This window comes from Aquarana catesbeiana, linkage group LG03 (assembly GCF_042186555.1).
Source record: "Aquarana catesbeiana isolate 2022-GZ linkage group LG03, ASM4218655v1, whole genome shotgun sequence".
NCBI classification, from domain to species: domain Eukaryota; kingdom Metazoa; phylum Chordata; class Amphibia; order Anura; family Ranidae; genus Aquarana; species Aquarana catesbeiana.
In genome coordinates, this window is record NC_133326.1 from 676,275,712 (window position 1) to 676,294,909 (window position 19,198).

General features: G+C 44.6%; 2 protein-coding genes across 7 annotated transcripts in view; one reads left to right on the top strand and one right to left on the bottom strand.

Annotated features, from left to right (window-relative positions):
- The window catches only part of CTC1 (CST telomere replication complex component 1), a gene marked incomplete in the record, with an annotated part of 113,884 nt that extends 107,907 nt beyond the window's left edge, over positions 1-5,977 (top strand). The window contains 1 exon segment of the mRNA XM_073622912.1: positions 4,998-5,977. Within this exon segment, the coding sequence (XP_073479013.1) occupies positions 4,998-5,146 (149 nt within the window).
- Positions 5,978-7,403: 1,426 nt separating this feature from the next.
- PER1 (period circadian regulator 1) overlaps positions 7,404-19,198 on the bottom strand; it is a 79,388-nt gene continuing 67,593 nt past the window's right edge. For 5 of the 6 annotated variants that reach the window (XM_073622910.1, XM_073622906.1, XM_073622908.1 and 2 more), the window contains 5 exons: positions 13,735-14,435; positions 12,664-12,820; positions 11,912-12,104; positions 11,647-11,797; positions 7,404-8,006 (listed from right to left, as the gene is read on the bottom strand). In XM_073622910.1, coding sequence (XP_073479011.1) covers positions 7,887-8,006; positions 11,647-11,797; positions 11,912-12,104; positions 12,664-12,820; positions 13,735-14,435 — 1,322 coding nt within the window. In that variant the 3' untranslated portion in view covers positions 7,404-7,886. Of the gene's footprint in view, positions 8,007-11,646; positions 11,798-11,911; positions 12,105-12,663; positions 12,821-13,734; positions 14,436-19,198 lie in introns of those variants that run through there. The other variant, XR_012243086.1, reaches the window with a different exon arrangement.

Below are 19,198 nucleotides of genomic sequence, written 5' to 3' on the forward strand. Positions count from 1 at the left end.
CGGGAAAAGGTAGTTGAACTGTATAAAACACAAAAGGGATATAAAAAGATATCCAAGGAATTGAGAATGCCAATCAGCAGTATAATCAAGAAGTGGAAAATGAGGGGTTCTGTTGAAACCAAATCACGGTCAGGTAGACCAACTAAAATTTCAGCCACAACTGCCTGGAAAATTGTTCAGGATGCAAAGAAAAACCCACAAATAACTTCAGGTGAAATACAGGACTCTATGAAAACATGTGGTGTGGCGGTTTCAAGATACACAATAAGGAGGCACTTGAAGAAAGATGGGCTGCATGGTCGAGTCGCCAGAAGAAAGCCATTATTACGCAAATGCCACAAAGTATCCCGCTTACAATACGCCAAACAGTACAGAGACAAGCCTCAAACCTTCTGGCACAAAGTCATTTGGAATGATGAGACCAAAATTTAGCTTTTTGGCCACAACCATAAACTCTTCATTTGGAGAGGAGTCAACAAGGCCTATGATGAAAGGTACACCATTCCTACTATGAAACACGGAGGTGGATCGCTGATGTTTTGGGGATGTGTGAGCTACAAAGGCACAGGAAATTTGGTAAAAATTGATGGCAAGATGAATGCAGTATGTTATCAAAAAATACTGGAGGAACATTTGCATTCATCAGCCAGGAAGCTGCGCATGGGACGTACTTGGACATTCCAACATGACAATGATCCAAAACACAAGGCCAAGTTGACCTGTCATTGGCTACAGCAGAATAAAATGAAGGTTCTGGAGTGGCCATCTCAGTCTCCTGACCTCAATATCATTGAGCCACTCTGGGGAGATCTCAGACGTGCAGTTCATGCAAGGCAGCCCAAGAATTTACAGGAACTGGAGGCTTTTTGCCAAGAGGAATGGGCAGCTTTACCATCTGAGAAGATAAAGAGCCTCATCTACAAATACCACAAAAGACTTCAAGCTGTCATTGATGTTAAAGGGGGCAATACACGGCATTAAGAACTGGGGTATGTAAACTTTTGATCAGGGTCATTTGGGTAGTTTCTGTTGACCATGAGTGAAAGAAAAGTTTTTGTGTTATCATTCATATTCTCTGAAAAATGGCCAAGAAATCAGAAATTCTGCCAGGGTATGTAAGCTTAGCACAACTGTACCTCAATGGTGATCCCAGCATAGCAAAAAAGCTATTCAGTCTCGGGGAGTGTAAGAGGACACGGAGCCACACAATGAGATTGGAGAAGTGGTTTAACCTTAAACTGCACAGGGGGTTTTTACTGTCAGGGCTATAAGGCTGTGGAACACTCTTCCACAATTGGTGGTGGCTGTGGGGAGTATGGATATTTTTAAAAGACTCTTGGATGGACTATTGTCTTTATTCAACCTTATCTACTATGTAATGGGTTGAAGATAATTACATTTCCAGGTATGCAAAGTTTGTTTTTCTTAAAAAAACTGCTAAAGCCGATTGCCTGAGACATGCAACAGAGATGGGCCCTTGCTCTCTGTGTGGAAGTAGTGGTCTCTCTACTGAGGTCTGACAATCCCCCTGCTGAGTGGGAACTAGAGCTCACCAATAGTAAAGGTCATGTTTCCTGCTGATTGTGAAGCTATAGGTCTGACTCAGAACGGAGCATGTTGGAGCTCTGCAAAGAGAACACTGCTTCCACATGCTCTCTATGTTCCCTAGAAAAAAAACAAATCTTCCCTTTTTGAGGGTCCACTTTAATTCACTTAAAAAGTTGCCTTTGCAGTGCTGTATTAACCACTTCAGCTCCAACACTAGGGGGCGATCAAGGGGTTAACTGTGTTCCCTGGGTGTGTTCTAACTGTATGGAGGATGGGCTTACTGGAACACCACAGGGATCGCTGTTCCTGATCACTGGGAACAGCAGATCTCCATGATGTCCCCTGACAGAACGGGGATCCACCTTATTTACACAGGCGGATTCCCGTTCTGCTTCTGTGTATCGCAATTGCGGGTCGCCGGCAGACATCAAGTCTGCGGGACCCGCCGGTGTGCTCCCGTGGTGTGCAGCAGTTTAACATGAATGGACGGACGTACGGGTATGTCGGTTTGCTCAGGAGAGCCGACCTGCACTGGTCGGCAAGTGGTTAAAATGTAAATAACAATCGATGTAAATGTAAAAAAAATGTAAATAACAACCTTCTTCAATTTCATGTATACAGAAAATATGTTTAAAGTGGAAGTCCAGTCAAATAACTAACTATACTTAACCGCTTAAGCCCCGGATGATTTGGCTGCTGAATGACCAGGCGATTCCGCACTGCGTCGCTTTAACTGACAAGTGCGCGGGCGTACGGCGCTGCACCCAAACAAAATTGACGTCCTTTTTTTCCCCACAAATAGAGCTTTCTTTTGGTGATATTTGCTCATCTCTGCGGTTTTTATTTTTTGCGCTATAAACAAAAAAAGAGCCACAATATGGAAAAAACACAATATTTTGTACTTTTTGCTATAATAAATATCCCCCTTTTTTTTAAAAAAAAGCTAATTTTTCCTCAGTTTAGGCCGATATGTATTCTTCTACATATTTTTGGTAATAAAAATCTCAATAAGCGTATATTGATTGGTTTGCGCAAAAGTTATAGCGTCTACAAAATAGGAGATATATTTATAGCATTTTTATTATTATTTTTTATTTTACTAGTAATGGCGGCGATCTGCGATTTTTTTTTTTTTTTTTTTTTTTATCGGGACTGCAACATTATGGTGGACACATCAGACACTTTGACACATTTTTGGGACCATTGGCATTTATACAGCGATCAGTGCTATAAAAATGCACTGATCACTGTAAAAATGTCACTGGCAGGGAAGGGGTTAAACACTAGGGGGCGATCAAGGGGTTAATTGTGTTCCCTAGTGTGTGTTCTAACCGAAGGGGGATGGGACTGTCTAGGGGAGATGACAGATCGCTGTTCATACTGTGTATGAACACACAATCAGTCTCTTCTCCCCTCAGAGAACCGTGATCTGTGGGTTTACGCTCACAGATCCTGGTTCTCAGTCTGTCACGAGCGATCGCGGGAGTCCGGCGGTCATCGCACCCGCCGGGCACTCGCATCGGCTCGGAGGGCGAGCAGCCCCTAGTGGCCACAGGTCGAAGCGACGTAACATAACATCGTTTTGCCCAGTCGTGCCATTCTACCGCAGTAAAATGGGCGGCGGCTGGTCGGCAAGTGGTAAAACCTGCTCCAACCCCCATTCTAAGCCTGTTCTACTTACTCTGTAAAGGAAAGATGTATATACTTACCTATTCTGAGGAAATTCCGGTCCAATGACGATTGGCTCACAGCAGCAGCTTCAATGTAGAGGAGAGACAGCAAACAATGGATGCCCCATAGTAAGCCTATGAATAACGTCTTCACCCAGGCTGTGCAACCATTGTCGGTGATCTCTCCTCTTCACTACAACTGACTGCTGGGGTGATCATGTGGCCGAACCGGAGCACCCTCAGCATAGGTAAGTATAGACAACTTTCCTTTTGAAGGGTATTATAATAGGTATAGAATGGGGGTGGAAGCAGGATTAAACATAGTATTTGACCGAACCCTCCTAACCTTTTCAGTCAAGGAAGCTGCCATCTTAGGCCTCTGTTTGATCTGCAACTGCCATGGTGCTGCACATGTGATCAGTTATGACTTCAGCCATTTGATGGTTTGACAGTTTGGTTGAGAGCACGAGCAAATGTGACAGTTATCAACTGTATTTTGAAACCGTTAAATTGATGGGTTTAGTTCCACTTTATTTATTTACTGCTGCTCAGGAGCTCTGGGTTCAGCAAAAATGGCCGCCTCCAGCAAGAAGCAACAAGAACAATGCTGGAGGCAATTTACAGAACACATTTATTTTAGTAGCATCATTATTCATGTGGAATGTATGTTCCTTGCTAAAGAACAATAGTTTTCATCAAGTTGTTATGGGTAAAGTTCCGCTTTAACTTCCACCTTATTATAAAAAAAAAAAAATCTATGTATGATCGGCTTTTCTTCTGAGGTTTATGTAACTTCCACTGGGGTAGGCTATGTACAACTGACAGTTAAAATCAAGTTGGGGTCATTCCAGCAGCCATTTTGTACAAGAAAGTGGCTTTACATGTGCGTAGTTTCACTGCAGCAGACACTTAGGCTACTTTCACACTGAGGCGTTGCAAAACCGCGGTAAAAACGATGAGCATTATTACCGCGTTTTAATCGTGTTTTTATAGCGTTTAAGCGTTAGCGTCAGCAAACCTGACCATGTGACCATGCAGTCATGTGATCATCCCCACAGTTTCTGGACGGTCTTAAAGCGGTATTACTGCGGTTTTACAGCGTTTCCTATTCATTTCAATTGGGATAGACGTTTTTACAGCGCTATTTTATGCGCCCCAAAGCCAAAGATGCTCCAAAAAAGCTGTTTGCAGGATTTTTTCCAATGCACAGCCAGCACAACGCCTCAGTGTGAAAGGTTACACTGAGATACATGGGGGGCGTTTTTCCATGCGGGATTTAGGCGGTAATTTTAGCGCTAAAACGATTGAAAAACGCCTCAGTGTGAAAGGGGCCTTAAAGAGGAACTAAACCCATCAATCTAAGGGTTTAAAAAAAAAACAGTTACATTCCCAGCATGGCGGGAAAGCGAACTGTCACATTTGCTTGTGCTCTCAGCCAAACTGTCAAATCATTAAATGTCTGTTGTCATAACTGATCACATGTGCAGCACCATGGCAGTTGCAGATTAAACAGAGGCCAAGATGGCAGCTTCCATGACTTGAAAGGGTAGGAGGGTTTAGTGCAGCTTTAAGTTTGAGGAAATAGATGGGGCCAGAAAGGTACGGCAAGGTGATTATGAGTGACAAAGGTGGAACATTGTAATGACAATTTTATAGTTTACCGTTCCTTTTTTTTTTTTTTTTTTAATTTGGATCCTTTTGCCGGTCCATTTAGATGTTCCGTCTTCCGCTCTGTACTTTAAAATGATTGGTGCATACTTTGTTTCCCCTCCCCCGCAGCGGCCCAGCTTACCAGATTCACCCGCGGGGACAGAGACTACGTGACCCGAGTGCCGCCACCTCCCACTCTGACCTGTCTGCATCTGCAGGAAGTGGAGCCCCGCGACTTGTGTTGTCTGATCAGAGAGCGCCAGTCGTGTGCCAGTTAAATCTGCGTGCCTTCCAGATGTGTATTTTCTTCTAGATCAGGAGTCTCAAACTGGCGGCCCTCCAGCTGTTGTGAAACTACAAGCCCCATGAGGCCTTGCAAGGCTGACAGTTACAAGCATGACTCCTTCAGGCAAAGGCATGATGGGACTTGTAGTTCCGCAGCAGCTGGAGGGCCACCAGTTTGAGACCCCTGTTCTAGATTAATCAGGAATTCTACTGAATGTATATTTTTGTTACAAAGCAGTATTTTTTCTTTGTTAAAGATGATCTAATATATTTATATGGAAAATTACTGTGTATTGTCGTATGTGTTAATTTATTATATGCCTTCATAAGGGCTGTCATATTGCTTTATTGAGTGGGCAAGTGCCCTTCTTATATAGGAACAGACAGGGCCATCTTTAACACAGGGCAAAAGGGGCAGCTGCCCCGGGCACCAATGATTGTAGTGAGGCCCAAAGCAGCTGCCCACACTGCCCGCAAATTGATAAGTGGATTCGGGAGGGCCCAAGAAAATGTTTGCCCAGGGTCCAATCAATATTAAAGACGGTGGTGGCAAGTGACACGCTGCATCTGGTAGTAAGTGGCAATGCTGCATCTGGTGGTAGGTGACGGTGGCAAGTGACAAGCTGCATCTGGTGGCAAGTGACAAGCTGCATCTGGTGGCAAGTGACAAGCTCAGGGTTCCCACTGATTCTGCATTATGGCGAGTTGAACTCCTATTATATATTACAAGGTAGTAATATAAATAATTTGATTCAATCATCCTGACACCATATCAAGTATGGTGTCTGGATGATTTAAGTGCGAACACATTCTTTGGGGGGGTTACCTGTGGAAGGAGAGCGAGGAGGGGGGGTAACCTCTGGAAGGAGAGAGGACGGGGGGGGTCACCTCTTCAAGGAGAGAGAGGACGGGGGGTCACCTCTGGAAGGAGAGAGAAGACGGGGGTCACCTCTGGAAGGAGAGAGGATGGGGGGGGTCACCTCTGGAAGGAGAGAGAGGAGGGGGTCACCTTTGGAAGGAGAGAGGACGGGGGGGGGGTCACCTCTGGAAGGAGAGAGGACGGGGGGTCACCTCTGGAAGGAGAGAGGACGGGGGGTCACCTCTGGAAGGAGAGAGGGTTGGGGGTCACCTCTGGAAGAAGATAGGATGGGGGGTCACCTCTGGAAGGAGAGAGAGGACTGGGGGGTCACATTTGGAAGGAGAGGACAGGGGTCACGGCAGAAAAGAATAAGGACAGGGGTCACGGCAGACAAGAGAAAGGACAGGGGTCACGGCAGACAAGAGAAAGGACAGGGGTCACCGCTGACAGGGCACTCAGCAGCTTGTCTACAGGCTTCTCCCCGCATCAGAGTCACTGCTCCAGCCGGCATCTGTACTCAAAGGAAGCCCACGGGATGAACTTAAAATTGCAGTGATGGACAGCAGACCAATTCGCTGAGGAGGCAGTGGGAGGCGGTGCAGCCTGTAGGCTAGTCTGCACCGCGCCCTGCTGCCTCCTCAGCCAATGGGTAGCTTAAGCTGTCTCCATCCCTCACTTATGACATCCCCCTGCAGCTTCTAACTTCAGCTTGTTCAATTAAAGGAGTTGTAAAGGCAGAAGTTTTTTTATGCATTCTGTGTGCAGCAGCCCCCCTAACACTTACTTGAGGTCCCTCTGTCCAGCAATGTCCATGAGTGTCTCAGCCATCCAGATTCTCCTTCCTGATTGGCTGAGACACAGCAGAGGCGCCATTGGCTCCTGCTGCTGTCAAAGTCAGCTAGCCAATCGAGGGAGAGAGGGGGCGGGGCCGGGGCTCTGTGTCTGAATGGACAGACAGAGCGGTGACTCAGTTCGGGTGCCCCCCTAGCAAGCTGCTTGCTGTGGGGGCAGTGAACAGGAGGGAGGGGCCAGGAGCACCGAAGAGGGACCCGAGAAGAGAAGGATCCAGGCTGCTCTGTGCAAATCCACAGCAACAGAGGAGGTAAGAACACCATGTTTTGTTATTTTTATAGGAAAAAAAAACTAGATTTTACAATCACTTTAAGCCTTGCCAATAAAAGTTGGAAGTTGATTGGTTACCATGCACAGCTGTACCAGATTCTGTGTGCACAATTTTTTGTAAATATCCTCCATGGTATATGTGTGTCCACTTTTCCTAAAAAGCTTCTTCCTTGTAGCGGCATCGATTTAACCTTTTCTGAGTCTGACACCCATGTAGCCCTTAAAAAGGGTAAGTGGAGCAAAGGCTTGCAGCAATGACTTACTCCACATTTGTAAGGAATGAAAAAACAACAGATCTTTATTTACAAAAACTGTACGAACAGCGGACAACGACACGTTGACCAGCAGCCCAAAACAACATAAAGCATTTTCTTTCCCCTATCTTTCACAAGATGATAAATTAAAACTTTACAAAAATATATATAGGGAAAAATAAACATTCATCCGATCCCTTTCATTCTTCACAATGGTGGCCTGGTTAAGCCATCTAGTCTATTTTGTAGCCCACAAGGATAGCACTTAGGGGTCCTGCGAAACCCAAACTTGTTGAAATCCACTGCGGCTGAATCAGAGCGGAGAAGAGGGGAAATGTCACCTTTTGCAGCTTGGTCCATCTTCCAGCCCCTCCCAGCGGCAGTGCGTGGGCGCTCTAGCAGTTCAGTCGAGTGAATCACTGGCAAGATTGTCTATAAGGCAGCTTAGGATTGTCACTGATCAGCTCAGAAGAAGCAAGGAGGCTTTTCAGCTGGCTGTCATCGTTTTAGCCTTGACCTCTTCTCCCCCTCTGTGCACTCCCCTCCCTCTTCCATCATTATCGAGAGGTCCAGGTCTTCTTCATATGGAGGTGCATCCGGAGAGCAACCCGTGCAGGCCTGGAGAGGACATAAACAATCATTATTCAGAAACAGCGAATCAACTCAACCCATTAAAGCGGAGATCCACCCAAAAGTGCAACTTCCGCTTTAAGCACATCTCGCCCCCTTACATGCCACATTTGGCATGTCCTTTTTTTGAGGGGGGGGGGGGTATCTGGTTTTGACAGGTACTTCATTCCTGCCCCACTTCCTTCTTCCGTCCTCTTGCCACCTAGGCAACTCCTTCTCTCCCCCTAGGTGGCCCCTCCCTCTCTGCAATCTCCAGGGACACGTCACAGATCCCAGAAGATTGCCTGACAACTAGGAGAGCGCAGCGAGACTCACGTATGCGCAGCGCGCGCCCGACTGTGAAACTGCAAACTGTCACGGCCCACACTTGCAATGAAGGCGCCGCGGAGAGGAGCGAGGCTTCGGGCATCCGCATCGCAGGACCGTGGGACAGGTAAGTATCTGTTTATTAAAAGTCAGCAGCTACATTTTTTTGTAGCTGCTGACTTTTAATAAACTGAAAAACGAGTGGAACTTTGCTTTACATCGCTTAAATCAGACTGTGCAAGGGTAACTTATAATGTCAAGACCCCTTCCCCTGTAAAATCACCTGCTATTGGTATATGCAAAATGTACCTATACAAACATTTACATATATATATATATATATATATATATATATATATATATATACACACACACACATATATATATATATATATATATATATATATATATATATATATATATATATATATATATATATATACACACATACATATACACACACATATATATATATATATATATATTTTTTTTTTTTTTTTTTATTTATTTATTTATTTTAATAATAATATAATATTTTATATTTATATATATATATATATATATATATATAATATATATATAATCAGTTATCAACCCTAAGGGGGCAGGAGAGAAGCCTCTAAGCCTGACCCTGGGATGAAGTGTTTGATCGAACAGGGAGAGAATACATCTGAATAACAGCACACACTGCCATTCTGAAGACAAGACCGCAATGTTTCAACAACTCAACCACTTGCCACCCAGGCCAATTTCTCTCCTACATGTAAAAATCATAATTTTTTTGCTAGAAAATTACTCAGAACCCCCAAACATTATGTGTGCGTTTTTTTTAGCAGAAACCCTAGGGAATAAAATGGTGGTCGTTGCAACTCTTTCTCTCACACGGTATTTGCGCAGTAATTTTTCAAACACGTTTTTTGGGGAAAAGAAACTTTTTTTATGCATTTAAAAAAAAAAAAACAGTAAAAAGTTAGCCCAATTTTTTGCCATAATGTGAAAGATGATGTTACGCCCAGTAAAAAGATACCCAACAGATGTCACTCTTTGAAATTGCACACACTCGTGGAATGGCGCCAAACTTCGATACTTAAAAATCCCCATAGGCGACGCTTTCAATTTTTTTACAGGTTACCTGTTTAGTTACAGAGGAGGTCTAGCGCTAGAATTATTGCTCTCGCTCTAACATTTGCGCCAATACCTCACATGTGTGGTTTGAACGTTGTTTACAGATGGTCCCCCGGATTCTCTATGGTAAACTTCCGGCATGGACCGATTCCTTCTCCCTTGTATGGGTGAGCCGGAAAAAGTCGCCCCCTCCTGCTGCCTGTAAGAACAATCAAGTGGCTGAACAGCCACTATGATTGTTCTTATGGTGCAGGGAATCGCAGGCTCTAAAAGAATATATCTGAAAGATGCCTGTAGCTGCAGGAATCATTCAGATATCCCCACTCAAAGTCGATGACATCATATGACGTCATTGGGTTGGAAGTGGTTAAAGTAAAACTAAAGGCAAAACTTTTCATTTTGGAGGGTTATAACCCTTTCAAGGTTTTTTTTTCCATCTGTGTCCCATTGGGGAGATTTTATTTCACTTTTTATTTCGCTTTCTGACCCACAGCCAAAACAGGAAGTGAGAGGAAATTCCTCCAAACTGAGGGAATTCTTGGTTGTCACCAGGGTCACATGAATTAATGTCCCCATTGGAAGATTTATCCTCTATTATTGTTCTGGGGACAACTCAAAGTTTGGGAATTTCTTTACTTTCACTGATAATGGTAAACGTGACATGGAGAGAGGGTGAATCTCCCTAATGGGGACACAGACAGTAATAAAAGCTGACAGATGTTCTAATCCCTCTCTAAGCTATACAAAAAAAAAAAGTTTTGCCTTTAGTTGTACTTTTAAGATTGGAGTTGCAGCTTCTTACAATTGCCCGTCTGTGGCTTGTTCTCTTTATTTACCACCAGGGTTTGGAGCACTGTGGCCAGATTTTGAGGGATTGGACATTGCAAAGAAAGCCAGGAAATTACCTTCAGGCACAGGGCTTCACACAGGATGCTTTCTGCTAGAAAGTTAGCTGTAGAGAGTGACAGACTCACCCGGGACAGAGGCTTTTGGAGGGGACTGAATGCTAGCCTCTTGCCTACCGACTATGGGCCCTGGCATTTGAGGGGCCTACAAGCATTTAGGAAGATATTCTGTTATGTAATGCAAAAGGACATTATTAAGGAGGCCATGATGGTCTCTGCCAGCTTGGGACTCAGTGGACAGATGTATGTGAAAGGAATGCTGATTAATGAGATCTGGAAAGCCCGGGTCTTTCACCCAATAATTTATTGTGCTCATTAACACACCTTTGTCTCCTAGCAAACTATTGGGGGGATGCGTTTATACTTACTGTATGTGTATTGTAAGTTGAGTGAGGAGACGGCAAGTCTACCCTGAAAGGTCATATCTCTGAGTCACCAAGTCTGAGTAAATGATTAGATAACTAGCTCATATTAAATCGGTTTCTGGTTACAGTTTGTATTGTCTTCCTGCTGTATATATTTGTGTGTCATCTCAAATAAATCAGTCCATGTTCAGCAACCAAACAAGTATTGTCTTGTTTGTTGTGAGCGGTTTGGAATATCTGATATCTATATTCAGACAGGGAGGAAGCAGTATATGAGGAAAGCACTCGAGCGGAGTGTGGAACGTTTCGTTACAGAGCGTTTTCTGGGTCCAGAGCCTTTGGCATTGCTTAAGCACTTGCCTTGTCTCTGAACAGCCACTTGGTGAGTAGCCTGGTCAGGGTCCACGCACCTTTAATACCTCATCTGTGCTGCTTTTGGGCATTTTAAAGGTTGGGACTTCCTGTGCTCCAAGACCCGAGATGAGAAAGAAAATGGGGTTTTGTACTCAGCATAAAATCTTTTTCTTGGAGTCTGTTGAACAGCCCAGGTTCCACCCCTATGTAAAGTGTTATCATGCTCTCAGTACTGCTTTGCTAAAAAAATGAAGGTGTGCTAGTAGTGGGAGGAGTCATCCTGGACTGGCCTACAGATTTTTGTTTGCCAGTGTCCACTCCTCCTGTATAGGCAGCTGTATAACTCAAGCATTAAGACTTTCTATTTGCCCCAATGGACTCCAAGAAAAGAAATGTTACGGCGAATACAAAACTATAATGGGAATTACCAAGCTGGTGATATTGATTATCGGTGGAATGAAAGAAAGCCAATGTGACCATTTGAGCTTTAGTCTACAGACGTTCTCTCTTTTCTGGAAGTCATGCAATATATATCACAGATGTTCTATGCATTCCATACACATGTATACTCACAGTGATATTGATGACGTGTGGTAATCTTCCTCTTCTGACCCAGCTATGGACCTCCCCCAGCTCCCTCTTCTGCTCCTCGCTAAACCTAGGCTGGTTTCTCTGGAGTTGCTTAAGCTTCTCCCGATCTTCCTTAAGGACACTTTCCATGTCTCTGTGTGGGTACAACAAACAACATGAGCAGTAAGTATAACAGAAACTGACTGAGATCAGTTTTAGAACAGTCCAAAGACCTTATTCATTTAATAAAACCCCCTAGGGTTCTAACCTTGAAGGGATCTGGTACGACATCATCACATCATGGTCGGCATTGGCCATCAGTAGCCACAGTGGGTCCTGCATGACGTATCTGATAACTTTCCTCTCAGCCTCTTCCCGCTCAGCCTTTTTAACCCTTAAATCTGTCTCCGATGAATCGATGCTCCCAAAGTATTTGCTGGTATTGCTGCTCTCGCTGCTCCCTGAGTAAGAGAAGAAAAGGACAAAGAATCAGAATACAGATTAGAAAGATTTAAGCGATTAATATAAAATCACTGAAATAACTGGTGTTGTGTGTTTTTTTTTTTAAATACTGGTGATTCAAAGTACAAGAGCACAAGACATGCCTCACACCTCGCTTGGGGCTTCTACAGCCAATCCCAAGGCCCCCCAGCGCGGTCTCGTGGGCATCAGGGAGGCTGCCAGAGTGTGCAATTACTGACTAAGCAGCAGGCACAGGGAAAGGAGAGGCACTAGAAGCACAGAGCACTGGAGTGTAGGTTTGGCTTTTAGTTAATATGACGGGTTTGCTTGAAGTTTATTTTTATTTTTACAAAAAGGTATAAATGTGTGTCCCAAACACTATACAAGACAAGAAAATAATTTTCTCGCATGGATACACAGGAATGGAAAAACTCCACATTAGCTTATTTACAGTTCACCACAGTGGAGTCTTGATGGCATTAGGCCTTTTCATTTATCAGTCATATCAATGTTGTCAATTCACCTAGAGATAAACACAAAGTAAATCAAATATCTCACTGGTGCCACATGCAGACGTGCTGCCTCCATTAGAGCCCATGGTACCAGAAACGGCAGAGCCGGTGCCAGAGCAGGAATCCTCTTGGAGGAGGAGATCCAGAAGACCACTAGAACTCGAGAGAGCATCGTGGTGTGACGAGGACTCCTGATTATCACCCTGGAGATGGGGAGAAATAGAATTTTTGAACCCACCATAAAATTGTTTTCCTAGGACACCAATAAGAGACACATGAGACACATGAAGCCTTTAACCTTCAGGGTGTACTGCCCCCTAGAGGAGGAATGGACCCTAACACGCAAATCGGAAACTGTAGGTCCTTCCCACTACCAACATGCCTCAGTCAAAGCAGTGTGATTTCACTGGTAAAGGGTGGAACCTGATCCTTGAGGCCATAAGTTTGCTGGCTTACAAAGATTTAGGCGTAATGAGTTGTATGTCACTTCTTGGTGCCAACTCTAGCAGGCGTCAGTTGCTTCATCAATCTGGTATGGGTGAGCGTTGAAACCCTCTCTAGCACCAATTGTGGTGAGTTCAAATGTTACGTATATGCATGCATGTATGTACCTCAATAATTTTACATCTCATTGTCTATATCATATTCAAATTGAAGTCTGTTCTTCTAATTAGAAACACAGAAGCTCCTGAAGAAGCAACACTCAGTCGAAACATGTAGAGCAATTTTAATTCTTCATTGACCTTTGAATACCTAACCAACAATACCATACCTTGGTGTGGGCTTTTCCTGATACTATAAGAATAGCCCCACCACAGGAAGTGTATATTGGTACTCCCCTCCGGTCAACCAATGGGTCCCTTTCCAATGTGCATTTGTTTGTGTGTTACTAAATGTGTACTTTATACATATGTAATTTATATGAACTATTAAAATTTTGTTATACTTTTCTATACGTGCCGTTAAAGTCCATTTTTCCTACCACTATATTTTCTCATTTGTAATGGGTGGACAAGATGGAAAAGGCAATGACAGTGCTGAGGAGCTGAGTATAGCAAAATCAATGTCTATACACAACGATGATGTGAAAGAAGCATTTAAACATATAAATAATCACCATGCAGTTCTCCAGCTGTCTGTCTTCTTCTCCAGTTCCTGTCCCCTGGTTTGGCCCTCCAGCTGTAGCATTGCCGGGGGCTGCTCCTCCTTCCTCCTCCAGCTCCCCTCCTGGTCCTCCCCCTCCAGTACTGGGCTGCGGCAGATCCTCCATCTGCAGCAGGTCAAGCTGGAGCGGAGAGCTGCATCGTGACGGGAGGAGCCGCTGGGGCGGGGAGGAGAAGCGGGAAGGAGGAGGGGGTTGGCACGTGGCCATGGGGATGGGAGGAGGGGCTTCAGAGGCTGGGGTGGGAGCTTCGGCGGTGGGATTAAAGGTAGGAAACCCTGGAACTCCAGGAAAGAAGGGCGGTGCCACTGGGGGAGGTTGGAAAAGATAATTGGGGAGTACGAGGGCAACAATGGGTGTGACAAGAGGGTATCTTGAGAGGGATGGGGCTGGTACAGGAGCAGGAGGTTGGTGGGGGAACATAGGGAGGGGGTAACCAGGGATAACTGGAGGTGGAGGAGGTAGAAGAGGAGCCTCGGGGAGGTTGGTCGTTGGCATGGAAGTTGGTGACAAATGTATGCATTGCTTTGGCCGCTTTACTTTGGTTTTTCTGCTTTTGCCCCGACGACCTCCGTTATGTGTCCCCTCCCGCGATGCGGGGGCAGGGTTGCTGGCAGAGCTGTGGTGGTGTTGGTGGGATCGGGAGGGCTTAGTTCCTGTGTAGAAGAAAATTTAAATTATTAAATATTTAAACATGACCATATAACAAGTACTGATTTCTGAAAACATCTAAGCAATTCATAGCCAAATTACTAAATCTGAATGGCTATAATGGACATCTTTTCCTAGAGTCAAGTCAATTATCATGAGAAGCAACATGTTATCTAATCCCCCGCTGCTGATTGGCCAAATGTGGTGAATCCCATTTGCTGAACTTAGCTGACAGTGAGTCAGGGATCGCAATCTCAGCAAGAGCCCTGGATCAACACTGAAAGGAGAAATACAGACATAGCTGAGAAAACTTGCCCTCCTTAAAGGAGTTATAAAGTCTCAAAGGTTTTTCACCTTAATGCATTCTATGCATTAACCGCTTCAGCCCCGGAAGATTTTACCCCCTTCCTGACCAGAGCACTTTTTGCGATTCGGCACTGCGTTGTTTTAACTGACAATTGCGCAGTCGTGCGACGTTGTACCCAAACAAAATTGACGTCCTTTTTTTCCCACAAGTAGAGCTTTATTTTGGGGGTATTTGATCACCACTGTGGTTTTTATTTTTTTGCACTATAAACAAAAACAGAGCAACAATTTTGAAAATAAACACATTATTTTTTACTTTTTGCTATAATAAATATCCCCCAAAAATATATAAAAAACAATTCCTTTCCTCTGTTTAGGCCGATATGTATTCTTCTACATATTTCTGGTTAAAAAAAGAAAAAAAAAAAATCCACAATATGGAAAAAAACACAATATTTTGTACTTTTTGCTATAATAAATATCCCCCTTTTTTTAAAAAAAAAAAGCAAATTTTTCCTCAGTTTAGGCCGATATGTATTCTTCTACATATTTTTGGTAATAAAAATCGCAATAAGCGTATATTGATTGGTTTGCGCAAAAGTTATAGCATCTACAAAATAGGGGATAGTTTTATGGCATTCTTATAATTTTTTTTTTTTTACTAGTAGTGGCGGCGATCTGCGATTTTTATCGGGACTGCAACATTATGGCAGACACTTTTGACACATTTTTGGGACCGTTGGCATTTATACAGCGGTCAGTGCTAAAAAATGCACTGATTACTAGGGGTGCAACGGATCGTCACCGATCAGTGATCCGAACGGTTCAGCCTGTTCGGATCGGCACACATGCGCTCCACGGATCTTGGTACACCCGGCGGCCGTTTACCACGTGATCGCTTCGTCAAATGACGGAGTGATCACTTGTAAACAAACCGGCGTCATGTCATGACGCCGGTTCCTCTCTCCCCTCTGTGTACTGATCTGTACAGTGGAGGGGAGAGTTCAGATGGCAGCAGTGCCAATACTCTGCCATACCCTGCTAATACTCTGCAATGCCCTGACAATACCCTGCCAATACTCTGCAATACCCTGACAATACCCTGCCAATGCCCTGCCAATACTCTGCAATGCCCTGCCAACACTCTGCAATGCCCTGCCAACACTCTGCAATGCCCTGCCAACACTCTGCCAATACCTGCCAATATTCTAGCAATACTTTGCAATACTCTGCCAATACCTGCCAATATTCTAGCAATACCCTGCAATACTCTGCAATACTCTGCCATACCCTGCTAATATATTATTACAGTGGGGGAGATTTTTTTTTGTTGTTGATCCGAACCGTGAGTCCTGATCCGAGAAACAACCTGAACTGTGAGTTTTTTGATCCGTTGCACCCCTACTGATTACTGTAAAAATGTCACTGGCAGGGAAGGGGTTAACACTAGGGGGCGATCAAGGGGTTAACTGTGTTCCCTCAGTGTGTTCTAACTGAAGGGGGGAGGGGACTGTGTAAGGGAGATGACAGATCGCTGTTCATACTTTGTATGTACACACAATCTGTCTCTTCTCTCCTCAGAGAACCGGAAACTGTGTTTACACACACAGATCCTGGTTCTCGGTGTGTTACCAGCGATTGCGGGAGCCCGGCAGTGATCGCGACCGCCGGGCACTCGCATCGGCTCCAGGGGTGAGCAGCGGACGCGCGCGCCCCTAGTGGCCACAGGGCGAAGTGACGTTACATAACGTCGTTTCGCCCAGCTGTATTATTCTGCCGCAGTACAACTGCGGCGGCTGGTCGGCGAGTGGTTAGGGTGAAAAACCTTCTGTGGTGCAGCTCCCTCCCCACTATACCGCTTTAACCACTTTAATACAAGGCACTTTCACCCCCTTCCTGCCCAAACCATTTTTCAGCTTTCAGCGCTGTCGCACTTTGAATGACAATTGCGCGGTCATGTTACACTGTACCCAAATTAAATTTATATAATTTTTTCCCCACAAATAGAGCTTTCTTTTAGTGGTATTTGATCACAAAAAAAAGAGGAAAGTGCACCAAAAATAAGCCACGTCCATAAATCATTGAGGATACAAAATAAGGTAGTACTGAGTATTACCAGGGAGGCGGACTTTTTAGGCTAAGAACCAGTGGAGAAGATATAGCAGTATAAAAAATATAAATTTATTGAAAAATACAATATCTAAAAAACAATGAAAATTGTAACATATAGCATCTATGATTATTGTGCAGTGAGCCCTTGTATGTCTACGCGTTTCACCATCAGGCTTGCTCAGGACACGGCCAAGGTTCACAGATGAGACAGAGAAGGAAATATGTCTCTCTATCTTCAATTGGAATGCAAAATTATGCAAGTCACGGTAGCATGAGAAAGTTCATTCAGCAATAAGAAAGTATATTAGATATAGCTAAGTATCTCAGCAGGGGCATGTAAACAATATTCCTAATTAAGGGAGCAGCCATTAGAGGGAGGAGGGCCAACACCGGATTCACCACTTAGATCCTGGATTTAGTATCAGCAATGCTGAAGGCTCAATACAATCCCATCGCTGCATATTCAGGATACAAATAATCCAGCGTGCCCCTGGGAGACAGCAATACACTGCACAAACATAAGTGGGAATATAAAATCCTTCTCCAGCAAAAAAAAAATAATGGATTGCAATGGAAAAGTACCATGGGGGGCGTCTTGTCCGGGAGCTGTAGAATGGGCAGGAGAACCACACATCAGGAACCACACAATGGGGGGGGGGGGGTCACTGGCCAAGGTGTCAAACATATAATAGGTAGCTAGAAGCTGAGGTTAAATCCTAGAAACAGGCCACAGACATCAGCGGTGTAAGGGCTTATTTACACTTGCTTCGGCTTCAACACACATTAAGGGCTAGTTTACACTTGCTTCAAAACAAGGCTTTGGACAAGGTTAAAGCTTGCTAGAAGCCCCACTGAAGCCTCATAAAGGCTCAATGAAGCCCCACCAAAGGCTCATTGAAGCTCCACCAAAGGCTCACTAAAGCCCCACCAAAGCCTCATCGAAGCCCCATAAAGCCTCAATGAAGCCCCACCAAAGCCTCATCGAAGCTCCATAAAGCCTCAATGAAGCTCCACCAAAGGCTCATCGAAGCCTCATTGAAGCACCACCAAAGCCTCACTGAAGCCCTCACAAAGCAAGGTGTAAACAGGACTGTAAGCTAACCATTTTATTTAGTGACAGGAGCTATGACTGGCATTCTGAGAGCTTTAATAAAGCCTGTCCGAAGCCTTGTTTTGAAGCAAGTGTAAACTAGCCCTTAACAGCCATCACCACAGCCAGAGGAGTCGCTAGCAGAGTGGCTGGCTGTGGTGACGACTGTTTGACACCTTGGCTGGTGACCCATTCTGTGGTTCCTGTTTGGTGGTGTCCTGCCCTTTCTACAGCTCCCAGACAAGACACCTCCCATGGTACTTTTTGTTGCACTCCAATGTTTTTTTTTTGCCAGGGAAGGATGTTATATTCCTACTTACCGTATATACTCGAGTATAAGCCGAGTTTTCAGCACATTTTTTGTGCTGAAAATGCCCCCCCTCGGCTTATACTCGAGTCAAACACTTTTCTGCAGCAGAGAATGACATTTTCCGAACTGACTTTGGGGCCCCGTATCTCGGGGTCACTTGGTGCTAGGAACCCCAAATTTGGTGTGCAAACCCAGTGGAACTAGCACTACAACATATCCAAGATACGGGGCCCCAAAGTCGGTTCGGAAAATGTCATTCTCTGCTGCAGAAAAGTGCTCGACATTTTCCGAACCGAATTTGGGGCCCCGTATCTTGGGGCCACTTGGTGCTAGGAACCCCAGCTTTGGATATGTTGTAGTGCTAGTTCCACTGGGTTTTTGCACAACAAATTTGGGGTTCCTAGCACTAAGTGGCCTTGAGATATGGGGCCCCAAAGTCGGTCAACTGTGTCCATCAGCAGCAATGTCATTTCGGGACCCTTTGGGTCCAGAGACCCCAAATTTTGGCTGCAGCTAGGGGACATCTAGGAACCCTTAACTACCGAGTTTGAAGTTCGGGGGACCTATGGCTGCAAATGGGCACAGTGAGGCTGCAAATGGGCATTGTTGACCCTCTTTTCCACTTACAGTAGCTGCACATTTCTCACCCTAGGCTTATACTCGAGTCAATATGTTTTCCCAGTTTTTTGTGGTAAAATTAGGCCGGCTCGGCTTATATTAGGGTCGGTTTATACTCGAGTATATACGGTATGTTGTATGGTTGGTGGATATCCTATTACTTACAGTTGCATTCAGCAGCATGGGTTATGGGAGAGGTAAGTACTTACGTTCTTATTTCCAGGGAAAGATTGTTTTGACAATTCTATTTTAGTGACAGAGTCACTTTTAGTAGGCAACTCCACTACAGATCTGGCAACAAGTGCCCAGAAATATATACAATAATATATCCT